Source organism: Micropterus salmoides, unplaced genomic scaffold, assembly GCF_014851395.1.
Source record: "Micropterus salmoides isolate LMB-PRFRI ecotype aquatic unplaced genomic scaffold, ASM1485139v1 Ms_hic_scaffold_4, whole genome shotgun sequence".
Taxonomy (NCBI): Eukaryota; Metazoa; Chordata; class Actinopteri; order Centrarchiformes; family Centrarchidae; genus Micropterus; species Micropterus salmoides.
Genome location: NW_024043372.1, coordinates 14,119,559 through 14,144,512, shown reverse-complemented (window position 1 = coordinate 14,144,512; position 24,954 = coordinate 14,119,559). Strand labels below are relative to the sequence as shown.

The 24,954-nt window shown below is 40.3% G+C and overlaps 4 protein-coding genes across 5 annotated transcripts in view; 2 read left to right on the top strand and 2 right to left on the bottom strand.

The window, feature by feature from the left end:
* Window positions 1-88: 88 nt before the first annotated feature.
* Window positions 89-2,072, bottom strand: LOC119886326 (cytochrome c oxidase assembly protein COX14 homolog). Its single transcript, XM_038696981.1, has 2 exons — window positions 1,924-2,072; window positions 89-570 (listed from the first exon to the last, which is right to left on the bottom strand). The coding sequence occupies exon 2, from the start codon at window positions 558-560 to the stop codon at window positions 384-386; it is 177 nt and encodes a 58-aa protein (XP_038552909.1). The 5' UTR covers window positions 561-570; window positions 1,924-2,072; the 3' UTR covers window positions 89-383.
* A 1,308-nt stretch (window positions 2,073-3,380) lies between these two features.
* On the top strand, window positions 3,381-5,287 carry LOC119886977 (pre-miRNA 5'-monophosphate methyltransferase). The gene is made up of 2 exons (XM_038697994.1): window positions 3,381-3,707; window positions 4,061-5,287. The coding sequence occupies exons 1-2, from the start codon at window positions 3,504-3,506 to the stop codon at window positions 4,610-4,612; spliced, it is 756 nt and encodes a 251-aa protein (XP_038553922.1). The 5' UTR covers window positions 3,381-3,503; the 3' UTR covers window positions 4,613-5,287.
* Window positions 5,288-5,289: 2 nt separating this feature from the next.
* On the bottom strand, window positions 5,290-24,835 carry ppp4r1l (protein phosphatase 4, regulatory subunit 1-like). 2 transcript variants are annotated; one of them, XM_038697993.1, is made up of 20 exons: window positions 24,710-24,835; window positions 22,957-23,001; window positions 22,334-22,463; window positions 20,767-20,873; window positions 20,398-20,540; window positions 20,053-20,199; window positions 19,427-19,534; window positions 18,341-18,406; window positions 18,010-18,168; window positions 17,159-17,283; window positions 16,245-16,753; window positions 15,842-16,149; window positions 14,818-14,904; window positions 14,496-14,681; window positions 11,958-12,119; window positions 11,612-11,712; window positions 11,162-11,282; window positions 10,341-10,475; window positions 9,803-9,944; window positions 5,290-7,543 (listed from the first exon to the last, which is right to left on the bottom strand). In XM_038697993.1, exons 1-20 carry the CDS (start codon window positions 24,714-24,716, stop codon window positions 7,398-7,400), a joined length of 2,934 nt encoding a protein of 977 aa, XP_038553921.1. In that variant the 5' UTR covers window positions 24,717-24,835; the 3' UTR covers window positions 5,290-7,397. The 2 variants fall into 2 exon arrangements, with proteins under 2 accessions (XP_038553921.1, XP_038553920.1); XM_038697992.1 differs by lacking the exon at window positions 24,710-24,835 and having other exon boundaries at window positions 22,957-23,062.
* A 116-nt stretch (window positions 24,836-24,951) lies between these two features.
* The window catches only part of rab22a (RAB22A, member RAS oncogene family), an 11,677-nt gene continuing 11,674 nt past the window's right edge, over window positions 24,952-24,954 (top strand). Inside the window, exon 1 of the mRNA XM_038697995.1 lies at window positions 24,952-24,954. This exon is cut by the window's right edge and continues 364 nt beyond it. The gene's annotated coding sequence lies outside the window, so the exon portion shown is untranslated.

Genomic DNA, 24,954 nt, shown 5'->3' with positions numbered 1-24,954 from the left:
TCATTTGAGTGCCTTGTAAAACAAAATGTATTTCTAAATATATTCTGTTGTTGAAAACATGTCTTGTTGCAGTTTATAAACACTACACTGTGGTTAAAGGCATTTAATATAATACAAACAATTACAGCCAATTAATTGCAGTTACTCCTGAAACAGTGCCACTCACAACATGGGTTTTACTCAGGCCATTGATGCAAATATGTTCTTATTTGCCTTTTATAAACAAAACATCTTCCTTGTGAGGGCACAGTACCCTCACAATGAAGTCACACATCACAATGTCCTGAGAAGAATAAACATCTTCATGATTTAGCGATTGACAAAAAAGAGGGGTAATGGGAAATGTCCACATCTGTGCAAAAAGAACAGCAGTCCATCTGACATCAGTCTTTGATGACTTCAGGATCCTGGTTTTCTGCCGCCAGTTTGAGCTGTTTTTGCTTCTGCAGGTAGTTGTATCCTCGCAGTGCACACAGATACCCTCCATATGCTGTCAGCAGCATCATCGAGCCGGAAAAAGCCCGATAGCCGATGTCAGCCAGCCGCTTCCCAGACACCATGATGAGGATGCTGAAGGAAATGGGAAGTCAGAGCAGGTTCAGCAGCCAAATAGTATACAGCAGTGATGGAAAGTTACTAGTGATGTACTACAACATTTGGCAATATGATGTTGTAGATTTAAGATGTTTGATTTTGCTTAATTTACAGGTTAGTTACGACATTTTGTCTTGTTATTTTATCCATTAACTGTTTCTCAAGTTATTTCCCCAAAACATTTACCATTTTGTGATACGTATCAATACTGCAATATAATTATACACACATTTTTTACTTACATTTATCTAGCAGTTGTAGTTATTACTGTTTTATAGATTAAATATTTTACATGCACAATATACATGATGCATTATTATAAATAAAACTTTGTATTAATATATAGAATTGTTAAAAGGTAGCTCTACTTCATCCAGCTACAATACTACAATATTGTTTACACATCTATTAGGCATCAGTAATTTTAAAACAACTCTGAAAGGCAAGGTATGTGTATTTGTATAGCACATTTCAACAACAAGGTAATTCAAAGTGCTTTACATAAAACATAAAAGCAACAGGGAAATATAATAAAGTTTAAAAGCAACATAGGGAACTTTAAAAACACATTAAAAAATAATAAAAGTTACAGTGCAGTGTACAAACAGGGTTAAAAGCGTTAAATGGAAAATAAAAACAGGCTGAGGGCTTGAGCAAATAATTGAGTTACAAAAGGGATGACAAATACTTGAATGAAATACTGTACTTTTACTCAAGTTCATCTAGAATGCTGTACTTGGACTTATAACTGAATGGTATAAATCTGAATAATTCTTGCACCGCTGCTGTACAGGACTTGCATAACGTTACAGTTTAAGTATTGTAAAAATCCACATATCGTTACGATTTCAACATCAAGCATAAATGGGGACAACTCTTCCTGAGACAAAATGAAACAACACAGGAAATGTGACTTTATGAAAAACACTGACAGTGAGGGTTAAGTTGCTGCTATATTCGACACACACCTGCTGTGTTCTCATTTATACGGTTATTAATCTGCATTACTGATGAGGATTCGTCACAGTGGCAGATCACACATGTCTGTAGCAGTAAGTGCTGATGTGGAAACTATCATTTATTAATCAACAGCACCTCCTTGTGCGTCTGATTTTATATCCATAAAGCCGAGTACTGGTGCCTCTAAGTTAACTTACAAGATAAAAGATTTCCCCTGTGAAGTTATCACTACAAGCTAGCGACCAGTAGGTCAGATGTGAAACGTTATGCTTACAAGTTGGCAGTTGGCACATTGTTTTACTAACTTCGGGGGAAATCACGTTTATGTCTCGTCTTCACTCACTGTAAATATTTGTTGTATTTTCTTACCTTTTATTTTAAAAAGCGATGGTTATCGTAAATGTCCTCAATGTCGGCATGCAAAGTTAGCAAACTAACCTTAGCTTTCATAAGGTAGGTACGGAAACCCAGAGTGAACTTTATCTTACCGCTGACAGAATTCGGAGCAAAGTTGAAGAGCACCACCTACAGACCAGGAGGATTTAAAAAATAATATGAAATACAATTGTGTCAGTATATTATTTGTACTATATGTTAACAGTGTTAACTGTATGCGGCTAATATGAACAGTCAAACCCAACAAGTATGGTTGTCTACTTCCCTACTACAGCCCTACAAAGAGTAAAATAATTTATGTGCCCCTAAGTTTCCTGAAGTAAATGTACTTTCATACTATTTTGAAGTACATCAACTACTTGAGTATTTCCATTTGATGATTTTTCGCATTTTTACTCCACTACAACTACTACTACTACTGCAAATATCTTAAATTAACTATTAACTTATGCTCTCACTTAATGTAGTGAGTTAAAAAGGACAATATGTCTCTCTAAAATGTAGTGGAGTACAAGTAGAAAGTGGCATGAAAAGAAAGTAAAACTAAGTAGACATTCCACCACTGCTTTTGAGGTACATCTCGCTGATACTACTTCTGTACTTTTTATTAGAAATTTAGTAATATTTTGAATGAACTTGTAAATATATTTTGTAGTGGTTCATTGTTTAAGGATCTGAATAACGTTAACTTTTCTGTTGTATGTTACCTATCGAGTTGTGCTACTTGGGCATTCAAGCGTGGCCACGTTTGCACCCTTGTTGTCGGGCATGGAGTCCAGACAGTGGCTGATCGTGAGCAATATCTAATAAAAAACATTAGAATCTATCTATCTATCTATCTGAATACACTACTCCGGAACTCTTACATAAAGAGGTTATAATATAGTATTTCAACATGCTCCCCATCTCCTTACAGTAATGGAGTGGGGCATTATAAAATTAATCTGTAATGGGAGCATTATTTGATAGGAGATATTAGTCTATCAAAATACGCTGCAAACCCGTGGTCATATCAGCTGTCGTCTGATTTCTGTTGCGCCTAAAGCAGTGTTATTATGGTAAGGACGAGGTGCGAGTGAGCCGAAGGTCCTGAAAGTTACATACGACAACGATGATGTCACCTATTAAGGAATTGTTTTGGTGAAAGGAAATGTGTCTTGTTTATTTTCGCTGATGGAGGGTTTTTAGAGTATCATTTCTCAAAGTTGGTAAAGTAAAATGTTGTGCTATATGTACCAGTAATAGTAGATGACACTAACAAGTAGAAGATATGAAATAGGTGGTATCACCTATTAAGGAACTGTTTTGGTCAAAGGTCAAAGTTCACAGAAATGTTAACTGTCCATTTGGTTTTTGCTGTCAGAAGGGTATTTTAGAGTGTAATTTCTCCAAGTTAGTACATTCAAATATCTCCCTCTCTTTTTAAAAGTCTACCTACACAAATGGTTTGGCGTCACTTAACTAAAACTAAAGCAACCACAAACACAGCAGTTCATTCTTTGACTGCAGTCCGTGTTTCCATCCGGTAGTATTTTGAAGGCGCACACACTACAATGGCAACATGTTCGATACGGAGCGATTCTGTTGATGAAATAAATGATCCAGGAGCCGCTCCTTATGGCAACTTTATAAACTATTACACCTTCAATCCACCGGAGAACCGCTTGAGTCTGGTTCCAGCCACACTGCTACAGGATTTAGGTTACAGCGACGACCATCAGACCACACTGATCCTGGACGTGGGATGTAATTCGGGGGTATGTGATTCTAGGACACAGAGGAGGACACTCTCTTTAAACAGTGCTTTTTAAAATATGTATTTATCTGTTTGGACTATCCCCTGAATATATTTTAAGTAGAAAGCTTTCCATAACCAAAACTAATTTGTGTGTTTTTTTAAAAAAAAATTCTTTTACCCATTTTATGTTTGTTTTTGTTTTTTTACACACTTGGCCACGATGGCTATGGTGATCCAGGATTGCATAAGTGGCATCTTTGGGACTAATAAATCTTTCATTTTGAATAAAATGAGAGGTTTGAGAAATATGTCCATATAACAATTATTTTGCAGTTAATCCTGTCCTCTTTTCTTCCCCCCTGTGAATGGCAGGAACTGAGTGTAGCCTTTTACAAGCATCTGGTGCAGGAGGGTGTGTGCAATGAAGGGTCAGACAGGAGGAAAGTTAGGCTCCTGGGCTTTGACTTGGATGAGATCCTCATTCAGCGGGCTCAGCAGACCAACCCTTTGCCCGCCAGCATCTCCTTCATCCCTCTGGACATCACTAAAGACACAGACCAGCTGCAGGACTACCTCATGCACCACGGCTGCTCTCACTTCCACCTGTGTCTGTGCCTGGCTGTCACCATGTGGGTCCACCTTAACCACGGAGACTCCGGGCTGCTGCAGCTGCTCTCTCGCCTGGCCTCCATCAGCCAGCACCTCCTGCTGGAGGCACAGCCCTGGAAGTGCTACCGCTCCGCGGCCCGGCGGCTGAGAAAGCTGGGACGCACAGACTTTGACCACTTCAAGACCCTGAAGATCCGTGGGGATGTGGCAGAACATGCTAGGAAGCACCTGGAGAGACACTGCGACATGGAGCTCATCCAGAGCTTCGGCAGCACTGCATGGGACCGGAAGTTGCTACTCTTCAAAAGGAGATGAGGCCAAGGGTCCACGAGTTTCCATCTGCTGCACACGAGCTGCAGGGACATGATCAGGAAGATAACACCAGAGAAAGCAATGTGGAGAATGGGAGAAAAGTAACATTGAACTGATCAACATTAATCAGCAACGATGACAGCATGCTATCATTAACAGTTCATCACCTTTCAAGAAAAAAATGCCCTAAATTAGCTGGTTCTAGCTTTTCAAATTGTGAAGATTATTATTCTATTATACTGTATAGACTATTGATCAATGAATTGAAAAAAAAAAATGGCACTGACGAATCTATTATGGCTCTCAGGGCTGCAACTTACAATTTTCATTAATCTGACGAATCCTTTCTCAAGTACTTGTATAGTGTAAAACATCTGAAAATAGTGAACAAGTCTGAGGTGTCGTTTTCAAAAAATAAACTGAACATTTAATAGGTTATCAAAGTGATTGCCAATTTGACTAATTGTTGCAGCTCTAGAAAGGAAAACTGGGGGCTGTAGCACATTTAAATGGATATTTTGTTGCAAAAACTGTGATTATCATCTTGATAAGTTTGTAATATCTGCCTTTTTATTGAGATGTTTGCCAGCACCAAAACTATTTGGTTTTTTATTTTATTTTATTATTATTTTTTTATGTATGAGATCATTACCATGGTGATTAAATGATAAAACACAACATTAATTTTCATCATTTTAATTACAGAATACTAAAAATAACATTACATAAAATGTCTTTTTAAAAGAAACCATTGAATATTACAAAGGTTGTAAATTTTGTAAAGTTAGGATATAAAATCTTTGAACAGTGGTGCATAATTGAAAAGAAAAATAATTTTCATAAAATGTATATATTAACTGTTCTACTACATAAAAAATGAGATGGACACAAATTGCAGACAGACGAGATGAGTAGACACTGCCATTACCGCAGTGAGCTCTCCTTTCGAAGGAAGAAAGACTTGAGATGCACAGCACACACCACAATCAGCTTAAGTTCTCAAGTTATGTCTGTTCCAAAAAAAAAGAAAAATGGGGGAGAGGGCGGGAGAAGGGGTTACCATTTACAACAGAGGAAAACCAACAAGCTCGAAACACTACAAAAAGTGACTTGGTGGCTGCTCCCAATATTCACACACAAACATCTCGATGGGTGAAAACCCGACTAAACTGGCCTTGGTTCCATAAACACATACCGTTTTCCACAGGTTTAAGCTGTACAAAGAGTTTTGATTAAACCTCATACTTAATAAATCATTCCCCCAATACAGGGAAATAATGATCAGCTTTCAGTTTCGTAACACAGCCATTCCTATATCCTACTGTACAACTGGTCGGTGAGATCCACTGAAAGCTACCATGGTCACATAAATCAATATCAGGAGGTCAACCTTAAGTAACTGGAATAGACTATACACAAGGGAGGGGGGGGGGGGGGGGGGGGCACATGCATATTCCAACAGTGTGCTTGCCTTCTTCCTCTTCTTTCTGACATTTACATCGCCTTGTGTCACATCATGAGCCCTTGTTAAGATGTTTTTCTCAACACCACAGAATCGGTCAAAAAGAGATCACCCATCGAGGACATTCAGAGCCTCTTTGAACCGTGGATATCCCTCTACATGTACGACACACTGGCCAGTCATGTCCACACAGAGGTATTTCATTAGTCTCCTGCCATTTGAGAGACGCGTTGTGTCACATTTTTGGTAAACAGACGCGGGGGGCGGGGGGGTTAGGTGTTCTTTTAAAACATCAAGATATGGTTTTAATCAAGAGTTACGCCCAGTGGCACAATCACTGTTCCTTCTGTGCGGTAGTAGTGGTTTCATTGGCCCATGAAGATCAGGTGGAGAAATGCAGAGAAAGAGTGAGTGAGAGAAGAGAAGGTAAAAGGGAAACAGACAATAACCCAGAGGACATCTCAGAAGACACAGGACATCTGAGACAACGGAGGCATTTAGGAGAAAATGAGGCGAGCGACACCAGCAGAGCTACTTGGTTTGGCTGGTCTGTTGCTCAAGACAGCTGGAGTATTTGTCACCAGGGATCCAGGAGCTGATCATGTGTATCATGTAAGCTAATAATGCTGTTTAGGTTCAGATGAGTCCCCCTGAGTTAGTGCACACGTCAGTCGGGCAGGCCTCGCCCGCTTGTTCGTTAAGAAATCCACAAAATGAAGCATTAAGAAAAAAAAAAAATCGATTCACCAATTTAATATCAAGCTTACAATTAGCTTTGGGGAGGAGGGGGGGGGGGGAAGAGAGAGAGAGAGAGAGAGAGAGAGAGAGAGAGAGAGAGAGAGAGAGAGAGAGAGAGAGAGAGAGAGAGAGAGAGAGAGAGAGAGAGAGAGAGAGAGAGAGAGAGAGAGAGACCATTGTAGTTTTGGGGAAGGGTTGAGTCAATGTTAGTGTGGAGGAGGGTGGGGGGGAGAAGTTCAGTAAATACGCCAGCTCCCACAAAGTGGTGCAGCTAATCTCTTGAGTCCTGCTCATTTTCTGAAAACTCTGAGAAGTATGCAGTTTGTGTTTTGAATGCAATGTGTGCAATGTAGTGCCCAACCAGAGACTGGGTTGTGTTGTTGGAGCATGCTCATACTTTTATATAGTTAATCTGAACATCTGACATGATTCTCAAGTGGTCGTTGGTGGAGGACTGCCCAGCAGGCGAGTTGGTTGGGCATCTGGTCAGGTGCTGGTGTTGCAGGTTACTCTGACTGTGCATCAGTCAGACAGACAAGTAGGTAGGTAGACAGGCAGGTGGGCTGTAGTGGGACTCAGGAGCTGAGGTTAAATCAGGGGAGCCGTGTCCATCAAGCCTTTGTTGGGGTCCAGGCTGGCAAAGAAGCGGACGTCCCGGTCCTTGTCCGACTGCAGAGCCATCACAGTCTCTTCCAGCTCGTCAGAGTAGGCGCAGCCAGGCTCCTTGAAGTATGCTGAGCAGAAAACACAAGACTCAGTTAAAGTTGAAGAAAAAAAAATAATAAAATAAGTACAAGCAAGCTGGTTTAAGGTGTGTAATAAAGAGAAGGGACAGTGTGTGTGTTAGAGGATAAAGCTGGAACGATTCTTTAGGACTTTTATTGTAAGCAAATCCCATGAAAAGACCAAAAACCCCAAATTAATTGACTTTACTAACTGGTGTTGTTATCCAAAGCCCGATACAGCTTATTCCTCTGTGCCACACACCTCCATTGTTGTCCAAAAACTATTAAAACCACATATGTGAGCCACACTGTTACACTGGGTGACATATTCTTTCATCATAATGAACATCTATGTACTGTAGATTATTTTGAGCTGATGAAACTATATGTGACGAGATCAAATTGTGACGAGATCTCTCGTCAGGTAAAAAGCTGTCTCGCGAGACTCACGCAATTGATATTTTTCACATGCTGTCAGTCAAGCCACATTAATTTTCCCAGGCAGTGAAATACAAATGTATAACTGATAAGATTCTCGTGGGAAGACTCGTGTGCTAATCAACTTCGCCCAGCTAGTGGCACACCGGCGTACGCCCCAATAGTAATCAACCGCACAGTCTGAGTCCAGACAGCTGTGACGAGAGGAAACGTAGCTGGTAGAGTTTTGCAACAGAAACATCTAAAAACTGAAGCGCAGCCTGCTCTGTTGGGGACTGTGAGCTTCAGTTTATCTGAGCAGCTGAAGTAAACGTGTTTGTGGATTTGTGGTGAGTCTTCTGCCTGATCACAAGTGTTTCAATTACTTTCGGTTTCACATGCAACATGCAGTGCCAAACTGCGTCGGTCAAGCGGTCTGAATGGGATAACGTTACTTCCAGCGGATTAATAAGGTAATGCACAGCAGAGTAAAGGGCAAGTTTGCTTCTCATTAAATGATGTTGTTAGTCTCTTAATATGACTTTTTTCTGGACACGTCAGAGAACACGTGAGAGATTCTGATGTGCAGAGTTCAAGTTTTGAACATGAGCAGAAAACCTGCTGAAACACAGCTATTAAAGTCCAGGAGTTTGTTTGGGGGAGTAACCTCTTTAAATGTGGCACCTTTTCACCTCAATGATAAATTTTTATTCAGTTACAAAGACACAGAGGAGGAGGGAAGACTAAAGCCTAGTTCACACTACACGATTTTTAGCCCGATTTGCAGGTCAGAGTGCTCGGCGACCGTCAGGCTGTGATTGGAGGGTAAATCAGCGGTCGATCTGCGGTCGCCAGTCATTGTGTGTGAACTACACAACCACACATCAAAACGGCTCCCCAACACATCACTGGCTGATCGCAGATGCCAGCCAGATATCTACCATGCCAAATATCTAGAAGAGTCAGCCGACTCTATATTCACATACAGCCAATGAGAGAAGGCAGCTGGCAGAGCAGGCAGCTACTGTTTCACTGCAAAACACTTATTACTCACCTCCAGCTCTCTCTGTAGCATGGGCGATCCCTGCTACCTGCGTGTGCTAATCCATTCTGTCACCTATATTCTTTGTCTTTATAATTGCTATATTTATAATAACAAGCAACAGCTGTTTCGTGTGTAGGTTCGCGTCATTTCCCGTTTCACATTTCACGTGTGTTTTCTTGACAAAATTTGGTTTGGAGACCAGCGTCTGGTGACACAGCCGTTGTCAGCTCGCGTAGTGTGTGACCTCCTGTCACCGATAAGTCACGTAGTGTGAACGCCACAACAACTTCAAGACTCCCGTCCCAAAATGGCACATTGTGTAGTGTGAACAGCGCGGACATCAGCCAACACTGAAAGTCATGTAGTCTGCACGAGCCTTAAATCATGACTCAACAGGGATGATAGCCTATTCCATGAGAAAAGTTGATCTACAGGAGAAACAGATCTGTAAGCAACACAGAATACCTGAGAGCTGCACTGCATTATATTCTGTTACAGTTAGGCTATATATTTTGAATTGTCACCTACCCCCTGAATTATGTGTTTATCTTTAAGAAAAAAAAAATCCCCATAAACTGGTCCAGAAAAATTTCATACAATTCAGCATTGAAGATTTCTTAAGAATAGTGTTAAGATCTCGTGAACCCAATCTCAAATCTCGTCTCATGTGTTAAGTGTCTCGTCACATCCCTAATATATTGAGAGACTTACTGACACAATGCTAGTGTTGTTAACAACAAAAATACAGTATCGTCTGCTTTATCCTCTAAAGACAGTATAAATCATTTAGTTTGTGTGCATTTTACCTTTCTCCATGACACTCTGTCGTAGAGCCTTGGCCACTAGTACGCGGACATTGGCCACCGGGTCTGAGGAGAGGCTGAGCAGGCTAGGTAAGAGGTGCTGGCTAAACTGCTCCATGGCCATGCAGTCCTCCTCCACTACAGCCTACAGAAAAAATAAAGACACAGTAACACATACAGTGTACAGGCAGGCTGGTGTTAAAGACAGCTACAGCAAACACAGGAAGAAGAAAATCAACAGGCAGTCGTGAACCATCTAGTCAGACAATTGACAGGCTCATGAGCAAATCATTTTTCACTACAGTATTACTGTAACACATAGCTGGAGACCTTAAAAGCTGTGTTTTTAGTAAGAAATTTATAGGAAATGTCATTAATAATGTTGCTATTTCATTTCTGTTTGCTAACAGTAGCTCAACCACCTGAGAAACAATCAAAGACGAACACAGCTGTCTGTGGAGTTGAAAAACAGTTGAAAAGAATGCAGGTGCAGCCCATTTCAGCAATTTCGGCCATGTAGCGCGAGATAGAAGCCACAGACCTGGCAGATGAAGGCAAATGCCTGCCGCCCCACCCACTTGGGACAGTGGCAGAACCTGACTGTGAGCTCGTTGATGAAGTTCAGGCCCAGATCATCGGCCCTACATGCATACAGCTTCTGGAGGATCTCTACAACCTGAGAACACAAAAGGTGATGACGCACTTAAAAAAATGAAGGTTTTAAACTGCAGTTAATGTGCAAAAAATGATGTGTTTGAAGTGGTTAAAAATTCCGTTCAGAGGCAGACATTGGACTTTTCCATGGAGTCGTGGACAGATCCAAAAACAGAGTAAGAGAATATGAGCAAAAAAAATATGAGGTGAAGAGTTGAGATGCTGTCTCCATTAGCTACAATGATTGCTACATGGCCTGAAGATTTCACTCTGGGTTTCAAGGAAGCTCAAAATTTTGAGAAATATGCTTCACTTTCTTGCCGAGTTAGATAAGAGATCGATACCACTCATCACTGTCTGTTTTCAATATGAAGCTAGAGCCAGCAGCTAGTTGGCTTATATCTTATTTGTTTAATAAGCAAGAAAACAAGGTGTAATAACAACCACAACATTTCTTAGAAGGGTGTGGTAACTTCCTGGAGCTGCGTTATAAAAAGTTTCCTCTACATAACTTGTCTCCAGCCAAGGTAACATGATCAAATACAACAATCAGTGAGGACATTACTTCATCACATACACACAGCACTGAACCTTATCCATCAGTGGGACTCATTTCCCATTTGTTGTAAATCATCTCTCACAAGTTGACAATTGTTGGTCCCTCCAGCTGCAAAAAAAACCCAAACATCTTTAATACTGTACACTCACCAATTTGTATGAAATCCACCTGACCTCTGAGACTTTGTCAGAGCAGAGTGTAAGCGCTATCTGTCTGAGGTAGTCATACACATCGTAGTGGCTGTACAACTCTATGATGAGGATCAATTGCCTGGAAGGAGACAGAGAGACGGCACTTCAGTCAGGCAAACAGCAGGGTTACGTAAACTTTTCCTGTAAATAGCTATAAAATATAGTAAATACAAAAGACCAAAATTAAATTAACTGCAATTTTGAATATTCTATTATGGACTGAAATAAGGAAATTTATCGTTTAGGTGATGCTGACAAATTAATTGCAAAATTAAATCTAACCCATATGCAGTGTTGTAAGAGCCAAATTCAGCCCTGCCATAGTGTCTCATTGATTGTCTGGATAGTACAGTCTGTTCAAATGTAAATGTAATTAGTTCCCGACTGGAAGAGGAAAAGGAGACATACTCTGCCAGCTCATATCTGAATCTCCAGTTGCGACTGTTGTCTGTCACCATGAACTCCTGCAGCTGGTACAGATATTCTCTCCTCTTGTCTGCGTGCAGCAGCTGCAACAAGATGATGCACATGAACCTGATTAGTGATCAGTAGAGCAATCGATCCCACTGTGATTTTCTTCTTTAACTGGAAAACAAACCTCTGTCTCCTATCACAACAATAACATTGCTGAAATGTAATGACCCAAACTGAAACATACTAGGCTCCTGCTCTGTAATGCTCAAACAATATGAAACCAGACCTAACCATGTAATCATCTTCTTTGGATCAGCAGCATAGAAATCTATAATCTCACCTTGAGGAAGTCATAGAGGTGTTTGAGCACGCCAATGCGGACCTCGTCCAGGTCTTTGAGGAAACCGTTGAAGATGGGCACCAGGTCAGCGGCTGTCAGCTGGTCTCCCAGGATAACCGCCAGCTCGTGGATGGAGAAAGCCAGCGTACGCCGCACCTTCCACTGAGAGCGGGAAGAAAAGGATTATAGCACCAGTCATGGGCAAGCGTCTCAAAAATAGTTTATAATTGGGTGATGTTTCTCTGAGAAACATGGCATTTATCTGAATCCCTGCAGTGACTGGTCAGAAATTACAGCTGTACAATGCAATGCTGTTATGCTAACAATGACAGTCCGTGCTGTGATGAAGTCATGAGCAACAGTGTGACTGAGCGACGCCACGTTGTCTCTGCTGCTGTGAATTGAAGCAACGTTTCCCCTTGGTACATTTCCCTTTCCTGCTCGCGCCCTCCAATGTTACACAAGTCAAGCCAAGGACATCACTAAAACAATCAGGCTGTTGTTGTGGATCAGTTTCTTATTAACATGGTTCAGAGAAATTTCCTGCCCCTCACTCACTTCATTACCTAGAAAGAAGTCTCCTCAGTCAACTGCTCCTGAAACTCAGTGACTATCCATTATTACAAATGCGAAGAAGCATGAGGACAACATCAAACTCACACAAAGATTACAACTAGGGCTGGGCAATATGTATCCAATTATTCAGGTATCATCATCATTCAAGTATCAATTTATGAGCTATGTGGCAGATAACCATCTCGTCATGAGTTATTCGTTGCATATATATATAAGTTATTTCTGCATTTACATGCTGGAGACCATATATGAGCAAAAAAAACTTAGGGGACTTCAGAATCTACAGGTGACAGGAGTCTGATTTGTAAAGATATACAATCTACTGTGATGCACCTTGAAAAAGGCCAGAGAGACGCTGGCAACAGCTGAAGCAGTAAGACTGCTAAAGGGAGACTGGGAGAAGATAAGGGAGGTTTGGGTTTGGCTCGCTGGCCATTTAACGTTAGCTGTATCGGTGCCCTTTGTTGTTCAACATGTTCAACTTTTCACAGAGCCAATGTGCTTTTCAGTCACTTTTCGTCAACCGACCAATCACAGCCTGGATCCAGCCGTGACATTAAAAAGTTTTTGACGTGCTACAGCAAACCATTAAATGTTGAACAATATGATTATTGACCAGTTGGTACTTAGCATTAACAAATTAGAGACCAATGTAGAGCCTTTTGCCTGCACAAGGATTAAATAAAAAAAACAACAACACATAAATGAAACTGCTATAACTGTTTTTAATACTCAACAAGTGTTAAAAAAGTATATTATTATATGAAATTCTAAAGAATGTAGTATTTAATATTTATTGTAATACTAACAGTAAACTATTAACTAAGCATTATAATCATCTACACTCATGTACAGTTCCTCTCTCACAGATGTACATTGAGCCGGTGCCAGTGTGCCAATATTTGCTGCTTCTAGCCGCCTCCTCTGTAGAGCAACACGCTCCCTTTGTTCGGTTGTACTTGTTATTGTTAAATATTGTTTAACTTTGTTCAAGCTGAGAAAAAACACATTTCAAAATGTCAGTATTTCACACATTCCTTGATAATTAAGCAAGTAGACTCATAGTACCATTTGTTCCATTATAATCGAATTACAAATTGCAATATTGTCCACAATAATCGCAATATGACTTTTTCCTCCAAATCATGCAGCCCTACACCTGACCTATTGGAATAAATGGCCATCAAACAAGGCTGCCACCAGAAGGCTCATGTATGAACCGTTGAGCAGAGTGCTCCCACTATCACAAAATAAGAGATCTTGTGTGTAGAAATTCTCCACCACACCAATGAGACACTTTCCAACATCTTAGGAGAAAATCTAGCTCTACAAAATATCCACTCTAGCCACAACACACACAACACACAAGTCTCCTCATTCATTCACACGAGTTTGTGAATTTATGTTCTAACTGACTGTAGTGTTAAAATGGTTTTATCTGTTATCTTGTGATTATCTATTTAGTTTATTGCGTGAAATGTAATTATTCAATAATATCTAATTTAGCTTTGGCAGCTATATAACATTCATGCCAATAAAGCTTCTTTGGATTTAGGTAATTTGAATAAGCTTCATGGCAGAGATTGCACAATGCATTTCCTGAAAGCTAAAACAATAAAATCAAGAAGTTTAATAATTCATCCACTGAAAATGCAAGACACTTCTTTAAGGAATTAAAAGGCTAAATTGAAATACACGATTATCTATAATTCACCACATGGTCTTGGTAAAGCATAAACCTCTGCTACCACAGCCGTTTGCTCATTGGTGTATTGGCTTAGATTTTCCTACAAAACATCACTGTTAAGCATTCTACTTCAAGATGGCTCAATTCGGAACCACCACATTAGTTCTGGTTTATCATTTTCTTGTTGTATTTTGCCATGTGGTTCAACACTCATTTTGGATTGAAACAGCAAATCTAATCCCAAATTACTCATAACTTCCCACTTCTCTGCCTACCTGCACATCAGTAGCGAGGGTTTCATATGTGTCCTTCAGGCAGTGCCAGTTCTGTCGTCCCAGCGTGAGTGCTACACCCGGCAGGCTGAAGGCACAGTGTTTGGCTATCTCCGTATCCACCGTCTGGGCCCGGGCCGGGTCTGTCATAGAGAGGTACTGATCCAACAGCTGCTGGGGGATGACATTCTGGGGACAAGAGATTATAGAGTTTGATGATCCTAGAGAAGGGATGCACAGGCAGGAGGCATGTTTCTGCCGATTAATACCAACTGTAAGGTTTTGATCAATATTTCTCGAATGTATGATGGAAGTGCTGACTGACCTGGATCTTAGGCTTATCCTCAAACACTGGGCTGTGAGCAGTGTCTTCCTTTCTCTCCGCCTCCACACTCTCAATTAGTTCAGACTCCTTAGGAAAATACAAATCCACATGCCCCATTAGGGAACAAGCGCATGTCTCCTTAAAGAAGCAAACATTTGTTGTCACTGACTCTTCTTATTTCTCCGTAGATGCACAAGACCTTTAGCTGGATTTAAGGCTGTGCATTATGGGGTTACAGCATAATCAATTCAATTTGAAGGAAGTAAAGCTCCACTAAAATAAAATAAAAACTTACTGCAGGTCCATGACTTTGGCATTAACTGAGTTGCGAAGGTGATGTTTTTTTCTCTTCCAGCACACATGGATGGAAGGCCAGTGTACTATACGACTACTATTATACAGTATGTAGCTATTATAGTAAAAAGTACGGGCACTGGTATGTGTGGATATATATATATATATATATATATTATAACTGTCCTTTTATTCCAAAAGTTGTAACGAAAGCAAGGGAAATCTATAATAAAACTATGGAGGGCAGGGGTGGATGAACCCAGTTAAAGAGTAACTGCACATATGGGATGCTCTATGAATTAAAGCGAACACGCCCGCAACAAGGTTGGGGGTTTGACAGGACCATTGCGCAAAAAAAAAAAAAAATCACAGATAAAAAGAAATGGTGATGGCACCAATCAGGATTAGGATCTGAATCAAAATCTAATAAATTGTGGTAATGTTTGCTTTTGTTTTCCAGAACTCCAAGTCAAATCTTATCAAAATAGGCTGACAAAAAAAAAAAAAAAAAAAAAAAAAAGACTAGCTCAGTTTTTATTGTTAAACTCTTCAATAATCTTAAATGATGCTTTTCTTTTTCAAACTTCAACATTCGTTATTATTGATTTATTCATGAATTCATAGACATTTTAACTACAAAGATTTCCTGGTCATGTTGTTACTGAGTATATCTGCTCGGCCATATAAACAACACATGACTAACACTGCAAAGATCTGAATTGTCTCCTACTAAAATGGGGGAGTCAGGAGAAGACTCTTCGTTGTCCTTCGGGTCCTCCAGGGGCTCCGTCTGCGTCTCTTCATCGCCTTGCTCCTGGACAGGGCTGGACTCCGAGGCTGGAGGAGTTTCCAGCGTTTGCTCCTCTTCTGTGGGACTCTCTTCACTCTCTGACTGAACCTCCACAGACAGGCTGTCGGTGTTGTTCTCAGGCTGCTCTTCTGACTGGGGTTCAGTCGGGATGTCGTCTATTGGGCTGTCGTCTGTCGGGCTGTCGAGCTGGGCTGCCTTCAGAGCTGCTGACAACACTTGGACTTGAGCTGATGGTAAATTAACATACATAATTCAATCAACATGCCAATACACTGCTGAAGTTCTACAGCTAATCATACGTGTTTGGGCTTTTTCTACCAACCTTGTACATCAGGGTCATCCATGTGGGGTTGCAAACAGTCTAAGACCTTTTGGATCTGGTCGCTGGTAGCTTTGCCAGGGCTGGACTTGGAATCAGGACAATCATCTTCAGGTTCCTCCTCCTCTTTGTTTTCCTCCCTGTCTAACACTTTCTCTGAAGTTTGACAATTTAGCATCTCCAGTTCCCCGCTGATGTCTGGTAATGGAGATCTCCAATAGTGGAAAGAATTAAAGTTCTCATCTGTCTGCTCTGTTTCTTTTGTGTTTTTAGCGTTGTTTGTAGTCGTAGGGCTGCTGTTTGAAACTGTGTGGGTGAAGGCGTGGCGCATTTCTCCAGGAATATAACTGTGGTTGTCGTCAAAGTTGTGCATTTCTTCACAGTCAGCTGTTACAATGTGCTCTGGGGATGGCGTAGCACGGCCATCCTGATTGGGAGGTGTGTGAGCGATGGTTCTTTCCGTGTGGCAGCCGCTTATGTCGGAGCAGTTCAGAGAATTTAGAGAGCAGTCGCTGAAATGAAAGTAACAATGAGCACAATTTATAAGAAAACTTTTGTCTGAACTGTGTAGCTGCACTACGCAAGGCCAATGTACATTTCCCCACCTGCATCTGAGCTCACAATTGTTGAGCTTTGAACAGGAGCAAACCTTAAACCCTAGTTAAAAATTTGTGAAACATAGTCAACGTGTATATTTCAAACTCTACAAGATCTCTCTAAAAAGATAACATGACTTTCTAGGTAAAATAATTCAGGGAAACACATTTGGTCAACTTCAAATTCTCTCATTTCCCTGTTTCTGCAGATAAACCTTTATCCGATCATGCCCAGTGAATTATGACCAGGATTGATGGAGAACCAACAGCTGTAAATAACTGTCAATTGTTGCAGTGGTGATGAAAGTCAGGCAGTCTTACCTGTCCAATGTACACCTGGCAACCTCTAGTAGAGAGCCGTCCTCTCTAAAGTGAAGGCCTGTGCTGGAGGGATTGGCAAAGGTGGAGATGAAACGCCCCAAAGACTGAAAGGCAGCCTGTCGCACCTAAAAGTGGGGCAGAGGAATCTGTCAGTTTAATCATGTCGACAGATATTTTTCATAATTCTAAAGCTCATATTTATTTGCTTACAATCTTATCCTATTTGCATGTGGAACCACATTAACAGCCGGATAGTCCAAAATAGCACACAGACACGGACAGTGGAACCACATGTTGTTCTGTTTATAGTACACTGGGTGTCTGGATACACAGACAAGATCACATATGTTTGTCAGCTTAAACTATCCATGCGGTCATAAATTTTGGCCACCACATGGACTCAAATGAAGGCCGGGGTTTAGAGCGGGTCACCCATAATCGGATGATCGGCGATTCAATCACTTGCTTTCCTCCGCGTGTCAAAGTGTCCTTTAATCTAAAAACCCTTCAAGCCCCATTGATAATTATTTCTGCACCCAATTAGAAAGTTTACCAAAGTGGTACAACAGTTAGAGATTCTCCATTTCGCATCAGCTCGTTTTATTGCTCCTTTTCACCAGTGAATTTTTTCTTCTCTGAATGAACTCCCCCTTTCAGAATGATTGTATCTTAAAACCAGTAACATGAAGGTGCACAGTAATGAGGAAAAAAAGACTTTCAGATTCTACGTCTAAGCAGCAACTGCTCTCTCGTCATAGTACAGAGGATGTTACACACACGTGCCTGTAATTGTATGCAATCATATGAATTACAGTTTGTCCTGTGTGTGTGCGCGATTGAGTGTGTCTTACCCAGCGAGACTGGTCACTGATAAGGCTGATGAACAGGGGGGACAATTTCGCACGTCGCACCTCCGGAGAAGTGGAATTGGAGACCATCATGAAGCACTCAGCACAAGCTTTCCTGATGCCCCACAGACTGTCTGAGCACAGATCAAAGAACTTGGGCATCTACGTGAAAAAAAACCAACATGTTAGTATACCTTATATTAAATATATATAGTTAAACTAATATTGATTAAATCATACACAGAGCAGGAAATTCTTAAAGGACACCAATGTAAACTGCCATGTTACATAAAGATTTAAAATGTTGAAAGAAAAAGTCTTGGGAGCTTCTCACCAATAGTTTTTCAGTTGCCTCCTGACCCACAATAGAACAAAACTCTCCAAAATTGGCTGCACAGACCTGTAAAACATGATGATGAACAAGTTCCAAATAAATAAAAATATTTGAAACCATCAAACATAATCCACAAGAGGTTACAGATTTGCATGGTGTCTCAAAAGGATACCAATTCCAATAACACTAATAGGAATATTAACAACTAATAACATTATTATTACACAGATCTCCTCTAGTTCGATCATTCAGTATTTCTCTATTACTTGTATGCAATGGTTGCCTGGCAACATGAGCCCTGTGCATTTGTTTGTGTGAAGTCCTGCGGGTAGTTTGCCTTGTTCATGTAGTATTTGCATGACCATGGGATTTTAATTTCAATTTAAATAAAAGAAAGGTACAAAACATTTAATGTAATTTTGGAACAGAATTCTAGATCACATGTCCTACCGTGTAGCTCTTACTTATGTTGCAATTCTAACAACATTTAATTCAAGCATTTATTAATACAATAAACACTCTTATAATATTTCTACCACTAAGAAAGTGTTCATATTATTACCCCATATTGTACAATTTTCAGACATGCTACATTTCTGATCGCTCATTGTATGAAATAAGGATTAGTATGTGTTATTGAGACTGCCGTCCTGGGCAACACATGCTTATTTTAGTCTATCCTGGGCTAAAGTGGCATAGAAAGTCATTAATTTGAAGTTTAGCTTCAGAAAAAAAAAAAGAGTTCCAAAAAGTATTCACAGTGACCACTTAAGCAAATCCTAAGTACCCTTCCCCAACTGGCACCAGTTACACCAGAGAATTAACATTCCTCACAGAAAACAACAGCGTAGTGTAGGCCACAGTGATGCGCCCAACAAAATTAAGGCTGACTCAGTGTTATTGAATTTAACTTGAATAAAAAATTAAAACAAAAAAAACACACTTATGCTCAACTCTAACTGATTGCTCAGCTGTGACTGCAGTCTGAAAGTGATTATCGAGTAGGTTCATACTCATAAGTAATTTCAGACTGGCAAAAAGTATCTTGACCTTTGAACAAGATGAAAATGGTTTGGAGGTCATTACCTTGCGAACTTGAAAGAGCCGGGCATCACTGCACAGGTCACAGAAGCGTGGCAGCAAAAGATGCTCCACTGTGTCTTTGCTCAACATGGTGACAACCTTACACATGATCTGTCAGAGGAGACATACGGAGAAAGTTATGAGGAGGCTGAATGTGATTTTTGAAAACTTAATTTGAATTCTGAAAGTGAATTAGCCAATAGCCAACACCTAAATACAATAGAATATAAATAATAAATCACATTCAACTTCGAGCCTTTACATATAATTTAAAATGGGAGGCATTGCAAATTGAATTTTTGAATTCATCAAACGCATTTTTAAAATCTTTGACAGTTCTATAATGCATGACAAATATAAGTTTAGACAATGCAAAAACAATCTTTGCCGGCATCAATAATTTTTTATTTTGGACTGGTGACTGGATTAGATAAAGGCATTGACTGATCACAGTAAAGTAACAAAATAAACCCACGGCATCTCTCTGCTTGCACTGAACGTGCATTGATTTAATATCTGGGCCACAAATTATACCTGTAGTTTAAAAGCAGTTTGTCTAGTACCCATGTGGTTTTCAGCAAAATTTCTCTGAGCCTACTTCTACGATAACTACTCGACAGGTTTCTTACAGCAACTGCCTCAATTTTGTAGTCATCGTCACTGCTGGGTTCTGTGAGTTCAAGCAGAACTGGACAAACTTTGGTCTCCATATCAGCTTTAGAGATGAGGCCCTGCTCCAACAGAACAAGCAGCGCTGCCTGGCTCGTCTTCCGCACCTGGAAAAGATGGGAGGAAGTTCAAAGAGTTTTACTTTAAAATTTTTTCTACTTCTCTTATTTCCTAAAAGCTTAGAAAAGAAGCTCACAAAAATGAACACGAAACAAACAAAAAATAAATAAATTACTGCTTGGCCAGTATTTATTGTTGTTTTCATTGTAAAAATCAGCTAGAAAAGTGTTAAATATGAAAATTACCTGGTTGTTTGGATCAGTGAGATATCCGACTACAATGGGCACCAAGTATCTTGAGAAAGCTGCTGGGAAGTTGGGCCGACTCTCGTGTAAGAACATGGCGATGTTGGGAACCTGCTCCATCAGTTCAGCTCGCACCGTAGGCTCTGATTACACACATTAAAGCAGAAGCTTAATGCACACATACTAACATCAAATGTGTGCATCACAATGCAAGTGTTATGTGATCACAACCATATAAAGATGAAATCCTGAAAGAGTTCAATTGAGTTTAATAAAGACATTTTTTAAAGGGAAAGAAACCACAGTCAAAAAGCACAGAATTATCTAGAGACAGAACAACTGAATAGGTGAAAAGGAAAATGCATCTACCTCCATCTTCTGACATTCTGGCAACTGTCTCCATGACACTTATAAAGTCATTTTCATTGTCACTGAACTCTCGAAGCACATCAAGCAGGCCACGAGCCACGATCTGCCTAGAAAGCAACAGGAGCGTCAAGTTAGTAGACAGCCTGCCAATACCTGCAAGTACTGAATGCACACAGCGTGACACAGCACTGACAGAGCTGTCAAGTATACACACATGACATGAGCCTGCAAAGCTAAGCATGAAAAGCATGGAGACAGGAACTAAACAAGTTTGTGCGTGGACAGCAGAGCAGTATTAGAGAGGTACGGTGTTAAATTAATCAAAAAGCACATCCTCAGGACAATCTGGTTACTGGATAGAAACATCATAAAACTCACACAAAGAACAACACATAGACCTGATCTTTTCTTCAGTTGGAAACACTAAAAAACTAGGACTAGCATTATCAACCTAATGTCATGTTCAGACAGACACCATCCACCCATGGCTCAACATTAAGTCTTTTGGCATTCATGCACTACAGAGTTAAAACAGGTATGTGATTAGTAAATACACAGGAATGCAGACAGTCTTCCAGATGTCTAAGAAAAAACACATCTAAAGATTGCTTGTGATTGGAGGATGTGTTAATCTCAATATTTTCCCATGTGTGTCTTACAATCTAGCCATTATTTAATGCAATGTATACAACGCCCATGAATAAAAGAATGTCAAATACCAACAACGTATCATTGCACAACATTATGCCATTACTTGTGTGCGCCACAAAACCTATCAGCAATGATTTCTTGCAATCACTGAACATTAAGTGATCGATCCAACAATCATTAAACCTTTTATTAACAGTGCAAATACTAAATTTTCTTGTTTACACCAGCATAAAATACAACAGACCAAATAAACAGTTTCCTGGCAGAGTTTCACACCTTTAAAATTAAATGCAAAGTTAATTTTACTACGTGGCTACATCTTCTCATCACTTTTTCTACAAGTAACACATCTGTGCTCTTTGCCAGATGTTTCCTTGATACTAAGTTACAGATGGTTACAGATGTTTCCTTTTTGTTAAAACCCACTAGTGATGGCATAATACTTTCAACACAAATCGTCAACATGAGGACATGTCTACACAACTGCAGATCAATTTGAAAAACGGTTTACTTGTCACATTAGCCATTTTCTGGCTATGGCTATGTTTGTGTTTTCTGTCTGCTGTACTCAGGTCTCTCTTGCAAAAGAGATCTTGATGTCAATGATATTACTTGATCAAATAAAGGTTGTATATATAAATGAGGCAATATCTTGAGGAGGAACAGTTTTTGATTGCTCCAATACTTCCACAGGCTTGGCAAGTAGCACTGAAGCTGTTCTGGAGGCTCTTGAAGGCCTGACCCCATACAAAGACATGTTTTTTCTTTAATTTGTCACCCATGTGTAGTTTCACAATGTATCCTCACAACCCAAAAACCCTACTTATGAAGATCCCATTGTCTGGCGTTTAATTTTGTCTGTCAGTCTTTTGCATGGAGTGTTGGGTTAACAGCTTTACCACAGGGCTCTACTTACCTATTGAAGACATTCTCACTGAAGGCATACTTCTCTAGCCTCCCAAGAGGTGTTAGGTTGTCTTGTCCTGCATCGAGAAAGGCTGTGATGCGGATGCCATCGCACTCTGAACCATAGTCATCAAATCCAACTGTGGGAGAGAAAGAAAGATCATTTTATGATCATTTAATCATTGGAACCACCTCTGAAACACACAGCTAGTGAACTGACTAGGACTGACAGATGCACCACAGTACTCACAGCGCCATATTAAAGATACTGAGTCAGACTACATGTCAAGAATTAGGACCCTCCAATGTGTGAATAAAGCAGAAAGGCTCAAGCCTAAGTGATTATTCCATTTAATGTTCCAGCCATAAATACACAGTGGCTTTGCAGTTGGATCTAAACACCGTTTTATCACCCTGGCTAACGCAGACAGGGAATGTTGGTCTGTATAACTGCTAATAATAGCATCATGTAAAACCCTGAAATACTGTTGACAGCTTTAAATTTCACATGGGTGAATTAGGGTTGCCCAAAAAGATGACACGTGGGGGAAGTTCCACATATATGCAAGAAATGAATCCATAAATTCAGGTACTATGTATTTAGTTACCAAATAAAGTAACCCGAGTACTCACAGTCATCCAGATCATCATGGCCATCTTCAAAGTATAAAGATAGACCTGCAAGGATAAGGCAATTAGAGGGGGAACCCATGGTGGCAAACATGTCATCAACATACCGTCACTCTATAACCCCCCCCAAAAAAATAAAAGGAGTTCTGTGTTGGCAGGTTTACAGGCTGACAATTACTTAGATGGAACAAAGTCTCCCTCATTAAGATTGACAATAAATCACTGCGATCTCACTGATTAATCACACTGCAAAACAAAAACTGTGCATTCACGTGGCAACGTCGTTGTGGTGACATGTCACAGGGAGAAATGAAAACAAGTCAGTAAATATAAACATGATGTTTCTCCTGGATCCCACAATATGATCTAGGATCCCAAAGGCTCATTGATATAGGTGCTGGATCCCACAAAATCAATGTGATTAAGGGATTATAATGTCACTGGTCACTTTGGTGTATACAAACACATTTAATTTCCTTCATACAGGTATTCACCTGATAAAGACCTGTGCTGGGTCGAAAAGTTGCTAGTAAAAACTCCAGGAAGCTCTGATTTCATTGTAGGTACAGTATCTTGTATATCTTCTCTATGCTTTTTGCAGACATATGACACTTTACCCACAACCTGACTCCTTTCCCTCAGAGGCAATTTTTAATTTCTATTAAGTTTTTCCTCACTTCTTTGAGGATATTTTTTCACTCAATATACTTTATAATTTCTAATAATGTTTGGGGTATATAGTATTTAGTACCTTGAATTTCAGATTTTCAATTCCTTCTGAACATAATAGATACCCATAAAGTAAAATACTCTAGTTTGCTTATCTATACTAAATAATCCCAAAGTGATATTTCCCTGAATCCCAAACAGGGATTCAATTTAGCTTCCCGTGATTATGTAGCCCAATGTGATGAAGACAAACTAGACATGTAACGCTGAAGACGTTATTTTCAGCGCCTTCACGTAACGTAACAAACCTACACTACGAGAGGATTTTCGTTCGTTATTTCTTTTCAGTTCCAACCAGCCCTAAATAAAGGACACTAATTCAGATTAGGGTAGCCAAAAGAACAGCCCAGAAAGAGAAACATGTGGTGGGACGGCTAATGCCAGTGTTTACAGCTGGGCAAGCAAGGGAATGTGCTCCAAATACAAAACAACCCCTATGTCGAAAATATACATTAAATGTGGTGTTTCGTGTGGGGAGTAAATGACGTTACGGCTGGTTTAAGAACATACCCCAAAAGCATGTTGGCAAAGGACAACATCTCTCTCCTTTGTTATGGTATAAAAGGAGGATTTGGTCAGCTTATGGCTGAAAATGACTTTAGCAACTAGGCTAACGTTAGCTGGGTCAACTCGCTAGCCTTTGCTATGACAACAGTTCGATAATAACACGGCTGGAGGCAGACGGTATTGTCCAACTACAGAACAGCGCGGTCATTCAAAAAATAATCTACACGTACTCAGTAGACATAGGTTTAAATGTAGCCTTAAAGGCATACATTTCGATACTACTGAGTGGCTTTCGTTAGCTAGCTGGCTAGCAGTGCTAAGTTGGCTAACACGGCTTGTCCAGCCCTTTTGCTTGACTTGTTCGCCTTAGCTCGCACTTCGCCTGGGATAACCTACAAATTCAGTAAAGTAGAGGCCGCTATCTTAAGAATTTCGACTCTTAATACCACAATGCCGCTTTGTAAGTGAAAAACACAGTGTCAAAGTAACAGAGAACACACTATTTAAAAAGTGCCATTACCTGCCATCTTGAGTCTCGGCTCGGCTCTGCGGGCTGCCGTCCCGTGTGGGCTGTCACCACCGCACAGCTGTCACTCAAACAGCAGCAAACTACTTCCTGAAAATACTTCCTGATGCCACCGGTCACCGGTTAGTTATCTTTAAAACAACAAGCTGAAAACGGTAACTGTTTCTCACCTTGGGCACAAACTCGACATAACTGAGCGTAAATACAGCCTGTGTCGGCTTTGTGTATCTCCAAACAAA

Excerpts from the sequence above, each read along its gene's own strand:
- ppp4r1l (XM_038697992.1), bottom strand. The coding sequence starts at position 23,047 with ATGTTTGCCACCATGGGTTCCCCCTCTAATTGCCTTATCCTTGCAGGT. Across the intron at positions 20,874-22,333 it reads AGTGAGAATGTCTTCAATAG|GCAGATCGTGGCTCGTGGCC; the intron begins GTAAGTAGAGCC and ends GTTGCTTTCTAG. Across the intron at positions 18,407-19,426 it reads GGCTCTTTCAAGTTCGCAAG|GTCTGTGCAGCCAATTTTGG; the intron begins GTAATGACCTCC and ends CATGTTTTACAG.
- LOC119886977 (XM_038697994.1), top strand. The coding sequence starts at position 3,504 with ATGGCAACATGTTCGATACGGAGCGATTCTGTTGATGAAATAAATGAT. Across the intron at positions 3,708-4,060 it reads ACGTGGGATGTAATTCGGGG|GAACTGAGTGTAGCCTTTTA; the intron begins GTATGTGATTCT and ends TGTGAATGGCAG.
- LOC119886326 (XM_038696981.1), bottom strand. The coding sequence starts at position 560 with ATGGTGTCTGGGAAGCGGCTGGCTGACATCGGCTATCGGGCTTTTTCC.